Source organism: Myxocyprinus asiaticus, chromosome 12 (assembly GCF_019703515.2).
Source record: "Myxocyprinus asiaticus isolate MX2 ecotype Aquarium Trade chromosome 12, UBuf_Myxa_2, whole genome shotgun sequence".
Classification (NCBI taxonomy): domain Eukaryota; kingdom Metazoa; phylum Chordata; class Actinopteri; order Cypriniformes; family Catostomidae; genus Myxocyprinus; species Myxocyprinus asiaticus.
This window is the reverse complement of record NC_059355.1, coordinates 48,355,979-48,369,936: the sequence shown is the minus strand read 5'-3', so window position 1 is coordinate 48,369,936 and position 13,958 is coordinate 48,355,979. Positions and strand designations below refer to the sequence as shown.

Below are 13,958 nucleotides of genomic sequence, written 5' to 3'. Positions count from 1 at the left end.
AACATTTGCTTTTTTTTTTTACATTGAATTTTTATAAAGAGGTACAAATTTAAGTTTTGAGTGAGTCGGACACTACTTTCATAACAAATACAATATTTAACTTAAGATCAAGAAATTGTAAAAAAAAAAAAAAGAAAAAAAAATATATCCTACGTAGTACAAAAACATTTTGTTTTATACATCTAAGTGCACACACAATATAACAGTAATACATATAATTTTAAAGTCAACATGAAATTGCATTCACAACCCATTTTATTTCCTTAATGTGACGCATTTCAGAGTAATATCATGCTTTTGTCGGAAGGTTCGTTCATTCCTTTCAGACCGTGAATCTATTGCTTCCCATTTCAATATTTGTCCGTAAGTGTTGTAAATACATGCGTTAACGTTTGTGTGGCTTTTTCTCTCTTGTTAAATTGCGTTGTCTGTGTAACCTGAAAGTCTTCTCTCGATTATTTCTCTCAGACCTGTTCTGAAATGTATATTGGCCCCCACGATGATGTACCCCTGGAAAATCAAAGATGCAAAATAAGTAGGCCTGCTGAACATATCAGAAAGTCTATAGCTTCAGCTTAAATGTTGAGTTTAGCTCGCCACTTACATTATGATACTCGACCACCTCTTCAATGAAGTCTATCCCATCCGGTAGAGGGATCTGTACACCTCGCTTAGTGTAATCTGACATTGAAGCACATGAAAAAGCATTTAAATGTATCACACATTTAAGTCATTTTGTGCCACTTTTGTGTGGAAAGCATTTTAGTGAAATATTGCTGAGCAATTTGTATACGTCAATACAATGCAATTTGCCATTAATTGTATTCAGCCGCCCACTCTAGATAGCATCTATCTAGATATTGGCATCGGCCACTGAAAACCCCATATCATTCAGCTACTAACAGTAATAATCATTTTACTTACTGTTAATGAGTGGAACCACAGATATCTGCAACATGGTCTTCAGGGGACCTTGTAGAGGAATCAGCTGAAAGCAAAATGTTCATTACATTTGCTATCCACATTAATGCTTTTTGCATTAAAGTAACATTAAAAAATGGCACTTACAGCTAAAGACTCCAAAGCGGATTGATTGGAGTAGATTTTGAACCTGAAAAAAAGAAAAGCAGTTTTTAATCCATTTCTACATTAAACGCTGATCTGATGTAAAATATAGTTTAATGTTTGTCAGTGGTTCTCAACTGGTTTTGCTTTAGGGATTTTAAACTGGACATGAAATGGCGATGCAACACAGTACCAAAATTGCTCATCATACAAAAGTAAAGTCACATTTGCGACAAAATGCCATTATAAAGTTAATTCGAAAAACAGCAATTTATTTGTATTTCTTTCCTAGTTTTGGTCACGGATGAGGGCATGCGACAAACCCTGTTCACGTTGGCTTCGGTCTAATTTGGCTAGCTTCTACAACGTAACAGAATATGCTTTGATTGAACGCACAACTTTTATTGTCAACAACAAAAGATGCGTTTAAACGTTGATAATACTATTTAAACCAAAATTGTCATAGAAGCACCACAAAATGACATGGTTGCTTAAGCAATTGTGTTATTCATCTCACATTTGCTTTTCTGACACTATCAGAGGTCTGTTTTGTTGATTTAAAACTCAAAAGTGCATAAACCTTAAAAACCTCATGTGTTGGGTAGAATATTGAACTCGCTTTTAGCGCCACACAGTGGACATTTCACCTCGGTAATGCCGCGAAACATGTAAGGAACCACATGATATCATTTTGCAGTAATTTCGCCACCATGACATCATTTTCATGAGATCAGGCTGATGTCAATTATACATTTCATTGCATTATATTATTTGCATTTAACATAGTTTTCCCCTGCTGTCCGCGACCCTATCGGAACAGACCTGCGACCCATATTTTTTGCGTTGAGAGCCACTGATCTATGTGTTATTTTTACCTCCTCAGATCTAAATGGATGGCCAGGCGCTTGCCCTTCATTGACACTTTCGCATTGAATTTGGCTTCCTAAAAACAAGGCAAAATACTTATATACACGCTGAAAGTTTAAAACAACGCTTCATGATGAAACTATTCGTTGGATTGTGTAAAGCGGGTGTATTGTTGTTTGTCCTCACCATGGTCATGCTGCTGAGCTGGACTGGTGCTTTTCCAGGCGGGAGAACCAAAATTTTGATATTAGTGTTGACGGCCACGCTGGCACCAGATGTCTTGATGGTGGATCGAGGGGGAGTGGTGACTTCAAACTCCAGTGACATAGGATGCTCGATTAGAGCCGGGTCCTGACAGAGCAGAGAAAACACAAAGAAAGGAATATCCAATGAATTCAAAGCCATCAGGTTAACCGTAAACTTCTGTGCTTTAAAGAAACACATCTGTGACATACTGTTGATAACCACAAAATGAAGTGCATGCATTTGACCATGCAAAGACAGTGACCGTGAAGCAGGTAACTTTCACTTTATATGCGCAAGGATACCAGAAAACAACACAGGAGTAACTGTCCACTTTGCAGTAACGTTTAGATAGTTTATATGTAAGCAACTCTTTACATCATGCAAAATCCGCCCAGAGAAGTAATGTTGGTAATGCTCTAGTGAAGTTCTTCTGCCTAAAAAAAATAGTCCCATTGTTGAAAGGACGATTTAGACAACTTTACAGCTGAAATAGCACATTTTTCTACAGAAGAATTACTATAAGCACTTTAAAGGTGCACTCAGTAACTTTTTGTTTATGTCATCTTGGACTTAGTGACACCTAGTGGTGTGGATGCAGCATCATCATTCAATAGTTTTCAGTTACAGATGCCATTGTACAAATTCACTATTCACAATCAGCCATGATTAATTAAATTTAACGTGTCCAATAACAAGATGGTTTCTGAGATTGAGCGAGTTGTATTCAGCTGGTCATGTGATTCTAAAATGGCAGCCCCCATGAGGGCACCCCTCCCCCATGTAGAATAAAACAGCTTTTATAAGTTTACTGATATGACTGGAGTCCTCATCTCCTGTGAGTGCTCATGATTTTATCCATATGTTTCAAAATTACAGTTCATTTCTTTAGGAGAAAATCTTTTTATTGAGTGCACCTAAATAATTTTACTAAACTATGAGCTTCACATTTCTGATTTTAAAAACAATCGTCAAAAATATTTGTGGTAATTGATAACACAGATGTTGTCGATAGCTAAACTACTATTAAACCAGGCACATTCCTTTTTAAATTAAAAACGATATTAAAAAAAAACTATTCATATAGTAACTGTAGCTGACGTTCTGAACTGTATCACAACAACAGTTTTGGTGTGGAAAAAAGTGCAAACTGAATTTCACAGCTTGCTAAAGTAACACAAAACTTAAAATATGCTTAAAAATTCAGATTTTTTATAATCAGTGGCTGCACATTATAAATGTCAATGCTTGGGTATTTGAGGTTTAAAGGAATGTTCCGGGTTCAATACAAGTTCAGCTCAATCAACAGCATTTGTAGCATAATGTTGATTACTACAAAAATGTATTTTGTCTCGTCCCTCCTTTTCTTTAAAAAGTGGAAGTGAATGGGGCCAATTTTGAACGTTAAATGCTCACTTTCTCAAGTATCGCCACAAGACAAACAATATGCATGTTAGTATGATTTTAGTGTGATAAAATCACTTACTAACCTTTTCTGTGTAAAGTTATATCCAATTTTATAGTTTTCTTGCCATGACGATGTAATGTCAACAAAACCTAAAAATCACGATTTAAACAAACTTACAGCTCAAATACTACATTTGTTTTTATAGAGGAATTAATGCAAGTGCTTTTATAAAATTATGAGCTTCACATTTCTGATTTTAAACCCTCCAAATATTGGCCACATTCACTTTCTTTGTCCCCATTCACTTCCACTGTAAGTGCCATACTGTAACCTCGATTTTTGCTTTTTTTAAAGAAAAGGAGGGACAATCCAAAATATTTTTGTGGAAATTAACATTATGCCACAAATGCTGTCGATTGAGCTTAACTTGTATTGAACCCGGAAATTCGTTTAAAGTTATTAAAAAAACAAATATCATAAATGCTACTTGCCAGCATCATGATTGTGCCAAAGTAGGTAGTCCTGAGGAGCATCTCCAAATCCTTTGACATCTGAAATGAGTTAATCAACAGCTTTTTGCATTTTTTACTTATTCATTTTAAACCTGTTAGAAAGTTAGCAAAGTTTTGCTCTTACCCGTTCGTTTGCTATCTGCATCTGGAACAGTCCACCTTTGTAGTAAGAGTAGAGTCCACTGTCGAAGAAATACTCTGACAGTGCTAGATAGATCATACGGTCATACTCTCTCACGACAGGATTCACTGCGTAGTTCACTAGTGTATCGTTCTCGTTTTTAAGATAGTAAAACATGCCCTGAACAGACCAGAGGTAGGTAAAGCCATAAAACATTTAATTGTGTGCTTAATTCAATGGTACAACAAAAAGTACCATGTTTTTTGACATGGACCATGGTAATCCCATGGTATCATTTGAAGTACTTTGGAGTACCATGTAAATTATATGGCAATCATTCAGTATCATGGTAAACATAAAGGTACTATACTTTTACCAAGTTTTTGAGCATATGTACCATGTTAGTCCCATGGTGTTTTTTGAAGTACCATGGAGTACCATGTAAACAGCACAGTAATCAGTCCCATGGTATATGTCAATGTACCATTGTATTACCATGTTTTTTGGACATGTACCATGGTAATCCCATTCTATATTTTGAAGTACTGTGGAGTACCATGACAATATCATGGTACATGAACATGGTAATCACTCAGTACCATGGTATTTATCACAGTATCATGGTATTACCATGTTTTTGGACATGTTGTTATATTTTGGTATTCTATTAAGTAACTTGGAGTACCATGTAAGCAACATTCAATATTCAATTCAATACCACAGTATATGTCAAAGTACTATGGTATTACCATGTTTTTGGGAAAGGTGCTTTATCCTTTGAAGCACCTTGGAGTACCTTGGAGTGGTGGTGGCATAGTGGGTTCTGTGGACGAAAACTCCTTGTTGATGAGAAAGGCCAACAGAGAATGGCCAGACTGGTTCGAACTGACAAAGTCTACGGTAACTCAGATAACCGCTCTGTACAATTGTGGTGAGATGAATAGCATCTCAGAATGCTATTCTGAGATGCGGGTTGGCGCTGTTTTGTCGGCACGAGGGGGACCTACACAATATTAGGCAGGTGGTTTTAATGTTGTGGATGATCGGTGTAAGTCGCTTTGGATAAAAGTGTCTGCCAAATGCAAAAATGTAAATGTAAATACTATGGTACATAATCATTCAGTACCATGGTATTACCATCTGATTCCATCACTCCATAGCACTTTATTAAAGGTTACTTCTTAATACACATTAGATTCAGTAATTGGTCATCTGCCACTCACCCTAAAATCCATATCAAGACTACTTTCTGTCACCACAGGGTCACTCAACAGTGAGTAATCGATTCCAACGTAACTGTCCACATCTGTGCGCACTGCACAAGAGAAAACACACTCAAACAAATACATATCTCTTATGCCTCGATATGTCAACTCAGGCAGATCATGATGTCACAACATTTTAACAAGTTCTCTAACCTGGGATTGTTTCCAGGAATTGATTAACCAAAACCAGTGCTGCATGATCCAAGGCAGGACAAATCTGGCACAGAGATATGCAAAAGTTAATTTTTAAGCTATGTTAAGAGTACAATCTTTTTAAAAAATACATAAAATAATACATCTATGGTGGTTTGTTGGTTTAGTCTGTCTCCCAGTCCAGCGACACTGGTGTTTGGCTGGTCTAGTTGGTCCCCACCTAGTCTCCCAACCAGACCAGCTGAAAAGTGCCAAAAACTCCTCTAAAACCATCAAGCCAGACCAACAAACCAGGAAAAACAAAACAAAAAACAAACCTGTTTATTTAAGATGAAGCGCATTCCTGTAGTCAGGAACGTTGCGATGAAGTCGTAAACCCTCCTGTGAACATTTTGTGGTACATAAGAATATGAATCTATCAAGTATGAAGATGTTCTCAATAAAGTCAAATCAAACTCAAAGTTCAGTCTGCATACTGTATGGAGTCAAGTACCCAAGGGTCCCGCTAAATCTTGCCCTCATCTTGGCAATGGTCGCGTCACAAGTGATGTTGGAGATCTTCAGACGGCCCTCCTGGTCTCGGCTGAGATGGAGAGCTGTGAAGATGTTAACACCTTCTGCTGAGGCATTGATCGCTCCTTCATCATAACTAATGAAGAGAAAAGAACAACTCATCTGTTGAGGTGAGAGACAAGAAAAGTGTCTTTGAAACAAAGTTGCACTTCACTACTGGAATCTACTATATCATGTAGCAGCTCTATTGAACATACTGAAGTGATACTGTATGTGAAGTTCTCAATCGTTAAAGTTGACTCTATGAAATCAGAATTGGAGTTTTGTAGTTTTAGTTAACGCATGTTAAATTTGAGGTGATATGCTTGCATACCCTCACAAATAGTCCAGAGTTCTGGCAAACTTGCCGCTAATTTGCCACTCATTATTTTCACATGCAAATGAGCTTGAGATTTTCCGCAAATGTTTTCAGCTCTTCGCCAGTTCTGGTGAACTTGCAACAAACCTTTGGCAACAATGGACAATATGCCACTACTGGCAAACACTTCTGTGACAAACATGTGGCAACAATGAAGAGTTTCCTCCAAAGCTCATTAGCATGTGAAAACAAACAGTGGCAAACTTGTGGCAAGTTTGCAGCAAATTTGCCAGAAGGGTACTCCTAAAAACTGACACCACTAACCGTTAGCATATAGATACATTTAAAATTTACACTCGTTTTGTTCTGGCAAAATGGCCCAAAGTACTGATGACTCATCTTGTCTGCAAGGGTGTATACAAATTTTGGTGTAATAAAATGCTCTCTAGAATGAGAATATCTCTTCCCCTAATTTAAAAAATCTACCTACGACTAGTAATAGCAAGTAGCACATCAAGGCTTTTCCGTGTGTCTTCGGTTTTATTAATGCTCATACTTTATTTTATTTTCCAGCCGTCAATGGGTTCCAATATAAGTGCCTTTTATTTTGCAAGTGTCTACAGTTCTAGAATGCAGTCCCACATGGTCGTAGGAATTATTTGCAAATTATTAAGTGTCCCATATTCGTAAGTGTTTCTCCGCTCCAAGGGACAATAGCCAGGATGTCTTCATTTCGGCCAAAATACGGGATGTTAAAGCTCATATGGGACAGTTGGCAATCCTACTTGCGTGTGTCTTTGTTCGCGCTAATATCTGTAATTTAGACTATTTCATGGGGTCTTTAAAAAGCCCCTCGACAAGTAAATTTTCTGGTTTTCTAGGGTCCACATTAAAGGCCAAACATCATCCCAGCAGAGGTGAATAATTTATTAGAAGCACAAGTATTCTGAGCAGCTGCTTGCAACCAAGAGTGATAACCAGATCTGAAGAGATGAACATTTTAGACTCACAAGAGCCAGTAAAGGATGCGTCTCTGGAAGTTGAGGGTGATGGAGGAGTTCTGGACCTCGAAGAGCAGCCCAACATCAGGCTGGAAGCGCAGGTCAGAATTCAGGTCCAACTTGGTTATCTTCACACTAAACAAACATTTCATTAGAATTAAAGGCCTGAGATATGAACTCTAACTTTATATCACTAGAATAGATGATTTTGGTTTCAGGTATTCAAAGTGTGAGGAATTAACCTACTCTTTGATGGTGTATTGGAAACGGCCCTCGGCTCCACTCATCTCTGGGATACTGATGTTACTCAACTCTTCTTCTACAAACTTCTTTGTCTGGGACTTCACTGAAATGGTCAAAAAGAGGTAAATCTGAGACTTTTATAAGGTTGATTTAACTACTATATCACAACTATATATATAGACGCAAACTGCAATTATCGGGGTCCAAGCACATGTGAAGAGAACATGACCAAACTAGCCAAATTTGAAAGAATAGATCTTGTGGATACAGTTGTTTTGGTGTCAAAATTCACCTTCTTTGATGACAGTTACAGCATCCTCTAGCAACAGAAATTATTTAAATTTGGCATGTGCCCTCAGAACCTCTTGCTTAAATGACTTTCGTCCTGTTGCTCTGACCCCCATCATCAGCAAATGCTTTGAGAGACTAATCAGAGATTACATCTGCTCTGTGCTGCCTGCCTCACTGGACTCACTGCAGTTTGCTTACCGCAACAACCGCTCCACTGATGATGCCATTGCATCTACACTACACACTGCTCTCTCCCACCTGGAAAAAAGGAACACATATGTGAGAATGCTGTTTGTAGACTACAGCTCAGCATTCAACACCATAGTGCCCTCCAAGCATGATGTGAAACTCCGGGCTCTGGGCTTAAACAGCTCGCTGTGCAGCTGGATCCTGGACTTCCTGTCAGGTAGACGCCAGGTGGTTAGAATGGGCAGCAACATCTCCTCATCACTGACCCTCAACACTGGAGCCCCGCAGGGCTGTGTTCTTAGCCCACTCCTGTACTCCCTGTACACACATGACTGTGTGGCAACACACAGCTCCAATGCCATCATTAAGTTTGCTGATGATACGATGGTGGTAGGTCTGATCACTGACAATGATAAAACAGCCTACAGAGAGGAGGTGCACACTCTGACACGCTGATGTCCCTCAACATCAGTAAGACCAAGGAGCTTGTGGTGGACTTCAGGAGAAAAGACAGAGAACACAGTCCCATCACCATCAATGGAGCACCGGTGAAGAGAGTCAGCAGCTTCAAGTTCCCCTGTGTCCACATCACTGAGGAACTCACATGGTCCGTCCACACTGCAGCCATTGTGAATAAGGCTCACCAGCGCCTCATCTTCATGAGATGGCTGAGGAAGTTTGGAATGAACCGCCACATCCTCACATGGTTCTACACCAACACTGTAGAGAGCATCCTGACTGGCTGCATCTCCACCTGGTACGGCAATAGCACCACCCACAACCGCAAAGCACTGCAAAGGGTGGTGCGAACTGCCAGACACGTCATCGGAGGTGAGCTTCCCTCCCTCCAGGACATATATACCAGGCGGTGTGTGAAAAAAGCTCGGAGGATCATCAGAGACTCCAGCCACCCGAGCCATGGGCTGTACTCACTGCTACCATCAGGCAGGCGGTATCGCAGCATCAGGACCCGCACCAGCCGACTCCATGACAGCTTCTTCCCCCAAGCAATCAGACTTTTGAACTCTTGATCTCTTATGATCAATATACATCAGCACTGCACTTTATTAATCTTATACTGGACTGTCATAAATTATATTCTCTCTTAACAACACACTGGCAACTATCAACCGACAGTCTGAATGTCAATACAGCACAATACAACCTACTGTATATTTTATATATACTATTTTTTATTGTATACTGTGTATTCTATATTGTGTGTATTGTATACTGTACATTGTATGTTATTATTTGTATATTGTGTTGTGTGTAATTATGTGTATATTAGATTTTAAATTGCGTTGTGTAAATCTGAAGTTCATTGTAAACTGGTATATGTCTCATCACTGTCACAACCCAAGACTTTCACCCACTGTTGCTCTTGTGTATATGGTTGAGTGACAATGAAGTGATATTTTTTATCTCGTCTTGTCCATGTGTACTTAGTTTTGTTAAGTTTGGATGTTGCACTTACAAGATACAGGCCAATATGTCATTTAGGCCACACCCAAAAACATGCTGGCTCATAACATATAAAGAATCAAATGATCAACTCAAATCAACTGATGCAACTCAAAAACCAGTACTGTTATAATCAATCTCATCCATCATCTCAATATTGTGAAAGTGAAAACTTTGAGTAAACGTGTCAAGTAAGACTGTGTAGATATAGCCCAAATTATTCCTAAAAGCTGAACCAAACTATCATGTGATCAAAGCGTTTGATGTCATTGGTCCAGTACGAGTATTGTCAGATGTCTTACACATCTCCAGTCCTCTGGCTGTAATACGTATCTTGCATCCAGGCGGTTCTGCTGAGGTCATCGTGACGAGTGACAGTAGAAAGATGATGGAGACTTCAAACACTCCCATGATTCCTCAGTAGACCTGAAAATATCGATTTAACCTAGTGAGAGAAAACAGAGATGCAAGGAATTAGACAGACCAAAAGGCCAAGAAGAAATGCAAATTTTGTCAAATAATAAACAAATTTTTTTTAATTCCTAATTTAATTACATTTGTTTGAATGAGGCATCAAATATAAAGTCTATTATCTCACAAACTGTGCAATTCTCATAACAAGAGTATCACCTCACGAACAATAATATGAAAATTACACTGTTTGTACGTTAGGTAGGCTAACAAAAAAACATGTTTACTTGTCTTTGCCCTGACTTACAGATTACTCTTGATTTCTAAACTGCGAGTAAGTTCACATCCTAATAAGCCCACTCAAACAACACGTCTGTTCTGCAGTAGATATTATGTTTCTATATTCAACTCACAGTTTACAAGATACTTTTTTTCTGATTTCTTGGCTCACTCATTGAAAAAATCAATAAATTATTCTCTAAAATTTGATTTTCTATTAGCAAATCAGAGGTAAAATATGGCTATATAGATATATACCAATTTACCCACTTTTTGTCGACATATGAAAGAGTAATGACATTAAATATCACATTTAATCTCTCAAAAAAGAGCCTATTTTTAAGATTTACACATTAATTACACATTTAATTAAATAACAAAATTCCATCAAATTTAACTGTGTAACGTTTAACAAATTTAAATTGATAAAACGTAAAATATTTAATAATAATAATAATAAACTTTATTTTATATAGTGCCTTTAAAGAGGCCTCCCAAGGCGCTTTAGATAGAAAGGAAAAATACAAATAAAATGTAAACAAAAAAACAAAAAAACACAGAGCTTAATACGTATAGAAAAAACATACACCTCAAAACAACTAAAGATAAAACACAGTAAATAAAATGATAGTAATAAATTAATTGAATACAATAGTATCAATTAAAAGCCTCCTGGAAAAAATACGTTTTAAGATATTATTTAAATTCACTAAAAGACTGAACTTCTTTAAGTTCTGAGGGTAGAGAGTTCCATAGTTTCCATTTAGCTTTATTTGATTTAATTAAAGTTTACTCAATTCAGTTTGATGGAATTCTGTTGAGAAATTGAAATGCGTAAATCTTAAAATTATTTTTTGAGACTGAACATAACTAGTGAAGGCAATGCAAATGTTTTTATTACATTATTTATTATCAAGTAAATAATCATTAATGTTTGATATGTGTGTGTATATATATATATATATATATATATATATATATATATATATATATATATTATTATTATTATTATTATTTAATATAAAATTAAAGAGCTTGGAAGTAATAAAGAAATGTAAGTGTCAAATTTAAACAAATTTGAGAATTGTAAATATTTAAAAAGAAACGGTGTAAAAAAAAAGAAAGAAAAAAAAGATTTTTTTAAAAATGGAATAATGTAGTGCAATCCAAATCCATAACTACTGCACTGAAAATCCCTCTGCATTTATCAGTTAACTGACCCTATAATAAATAAAGTCCAGTGAGGTCGCAGCTTCTCTCTCTCTCTGGCTTCTACCCCCAGTTTCTGTTTCCTTGCACAGTCCTGCACCAAAAAGCTTCACCAGTGCAACAACAGTCATATAGATGCTGATAGCTGAATATATCTGCACAGCAAAGCATATAAGAGAATTGTCTTGCCTTTCAGGTGTATGTTCAAAAATATACAGCCCATGAAGTCCAAGTGTGTCCTCTCTCGTCTCTGCAGTGTGTGTGAAGTATGTATCTATGTGCGTGTGTGCTTATGGTGCAGAGAAGTGAGGGTTTGCCTGTTGTCTGAATGGACAACAGAGGAGAGGGAGGGAGGGAGGGAGAGAGAGAGAGAGAGAGAGAGAGAGAGAGATGCTGTATACTCATGGTATCCTCCATGAAAACAACAACAAAAACAATCTAGATTTTTATATTTTTTGAAGAAAATGTGTGTGGTGAAAAACCTGCGACGATAGTGCTCTGGGTGGTTTTCAGGGCATTGCAATGCAGTTACTAAGGTGTTCTGAGTAGGTTTAGTGTGCTGTTTGTTGTTCCTTGGGTATTATGGGTGGTTGCTAGGACATTGCTAAAGTTTTGAGTGTTTTTAACGCATTGCTATGTGGTTTTAGGATGTTCTGGGTGGTTGCTAGGGCTTTTCTAGGATGTTCTGGTGGTTGCTAGGGCCTTGCTAAAGTTTTCGCAGTGGTTTTTATTGCATTGCAATGTGGTTTCCATGTTCTGGGTGATTGCTTGGGCATTGCTAAAAATTTCAGCCTGTTTTTAGCACATTGCTATGTGGTTTCTAGGGTGTTCTGGATGGTTCCTGGGGTATTGCTAGGGTATTCTGGGTGGTTGCTAGGGCATTGCTAAAGTTTTCAGAATGATTTTAATTAATTGCTATGTGGTTCCTAGGGTGCTCTCAGTGGTTGCTAGGGCATTGCTAAAGATTTTTAGTGATTTTAACGCATTGCTATGTGGTACCCAGGGTGGTCTGGATGGTTGCTAGGTATTGCTAGGGTATTCTAAGTGGTTGCTAGGTCATTGCTAAAGTTTTAACAGTGTTTTAGTGCATTGTAATGTGGTTCCTAGGGTGCTCTCAGTGGTTGCTAGGGCATTGCTAGGGTTTTCTGGTGGTTGCAAGGGCGTTGCTAAAGTTTCGGAATGTTTTTATTGCATTCCTATGTGGTTCCTTGAGTGCTCTCGGTTGTTGCTAGGGTATTGCTTTCTGAGTGTTTTTAGTGCATTGCTATGGTACGTGGTTCCTAGGGTGTTCTAGATGGTTGCTAGGGTATTGCTTTCTGAGTGTTTATTTGGGCATTGCTAAGGTTTTGAGTGTTTTAGTGCATTGCTATGTGGTTCCAAGGGTGTTCTGAGCGGTTGCCAGGGCATTGCTACAGTTTTCAGATTGTTTTCAATGTGTTACTATGTGGTTCCTTCCTAGGGTGCTCTGGATGGTTGCTACTAGGGCATTGCTAAAGTTTTTGAGTGCTTTTAGCGTGTTGCTGCTAGGGTGTTCTCTGTGGTTACTAGGGCATTCTGAGTGTTTTTTTCTTCAATGTAAATCTATAAACATCTTTCACCTGTTATAACGTCCACCAATGTGAAAATCATGAGTCTCATTGCTTTAAAAATTCACAGCACACCTCTGCTCAACAAGCCACACGATATGAGGGATCATTCATGTCTATAGTGATACGTTGCACAAACAGTACGGAACAAATTAAGAAAGTTTGGGGTCACTTACTCATTCTTTATTATTATTTTTTCTTCACATTTTAGAATAATAGTAAAGTCATCAGAACTATGGAATAACATAAATGGAACTATGGGAATTATGTTGTGACTAAACAAAATCCAAAATAAATCAAAACTGTGTGACATTTGAGCATCTCCAATGTAGTCACCCTTTGCCTAGAATTTGCAGACATGTACTCTTGACATTTTCTCAACCAACTTCTTGAGGGATCACCCTGGGATGCTTTTTAAACAGTATTGAAGGAGTTCCCATCTATGTTGGGCACTTATTGGTTGCTTTTCTTTATTATTTGGTCCAAGTCATCCATTTCAAAAACTTTTTTTTTTTTAAATAAAATTTTAGTTTTGCAATGAAATTAATATTGTTGGCACAATTATATTTTTGTCTACAAAACTAATTTCAAACATTTAAGCATACACCTTCAGACCAAAAGGTTTTTAAGATCATGAGAAACATTTCAGGCAAGTGACCCCAGACTTTTGAACGGCAGTGTAGTTCAAGTGATGCTTGCGTTAGCAAACACCACTACAAAATATCTGAGCACATCCAACAAAAATAATATCTACAGAGCAGCAGTAAATGTAGTCAACAG

The 13,958-nt window shown here is 37.6% G+C and overlaps 1 protein-coding gene across 5 annotated transcripts in view; it reads right to left on the bottom strand.

Moving 5' to 3' along the window:
• Nucleotides 1-41: 41 nt before the first annotated feature.
• The window catches only part of LOC127449571 (phospholipid transfer protein-like), a 20,839-nt gene continuing 6,922 nt past the window's right edge, over nucleotides 42-13,958 (bottom strand). For 3 of the 5 annotated variants that reach the window (XM_051713095.1, XM_051713097.1, XM_051713096.1), the window contains exons 2-16: nucleotides 9,996-10,138; nucleotides 7,753-7,852; nucleotides 7,516-7,641; nucleotides 6,128-6,283; nucleotides 5,952-6,015; nucleotides 5,635-5,698; nucleotides 5,440-5,531; nucleotides 4,220-4,396; nucleotides 4,075-4,134; nucleotides 2,119-2,283; nucleotides 1,941-2,008; nucleotides 1,069-1,111; nucleotides 925-988; nucleotides 605-681; nucleotides 42-510 (exon numbers count right to left, since the gene is read on the bottom strand). In XM_051713095.1, coding sequence (XP_051569055.1) covers nucleotides 415-510; nucleotides 605-681; nucleotides 925-988; nucleotides 1,069-1,111; nucleotides 1,941-2,008; nucleotides 2,119-2,283; nucleotides 4,075-4,134; nucleotides 4,220-4,396; nucleotides 5,440-5,531; nucleotides 5,635-5,698; nucleotides 5,952-6,015; nucleotides 6,128-6,283; nucleotides 7,516-7,641; nucleotides 7,753-7,852; nucleotides 9,996-10,104 — 1,461 coding nt within the window. In that variant the 5' untranslated portion in view covers nucleotides 10,105-10,138 and the 3' untranslated portion in view covers nucleotides 42-414. Of the gene's footprint in view, nucleotides 511-604; nucleotides 682-924; nucleotides 989-1,068; nucleotides 1,112-1,940; nucleotides 2,009-2,118; nucleotides 2,284-4,074; nucleotides 4,135-4,219; nucleotides 4,397-5,439; nucleotides 5,532-5,634; nucleotides 5,699-5,951; nucleotides 6,016-6,127; nucleotides 6,284-7,515; nucleotides 7,642-7,752; nucleotides 7,853-9,995; nucleotides 10,139-11,781; nucleotides 11,917-13,958 lie in introns of those variants that run through there. The other 2 variants (XM_051713094.1, XM_051713098.1) reach the window with 2 other exon arrangements.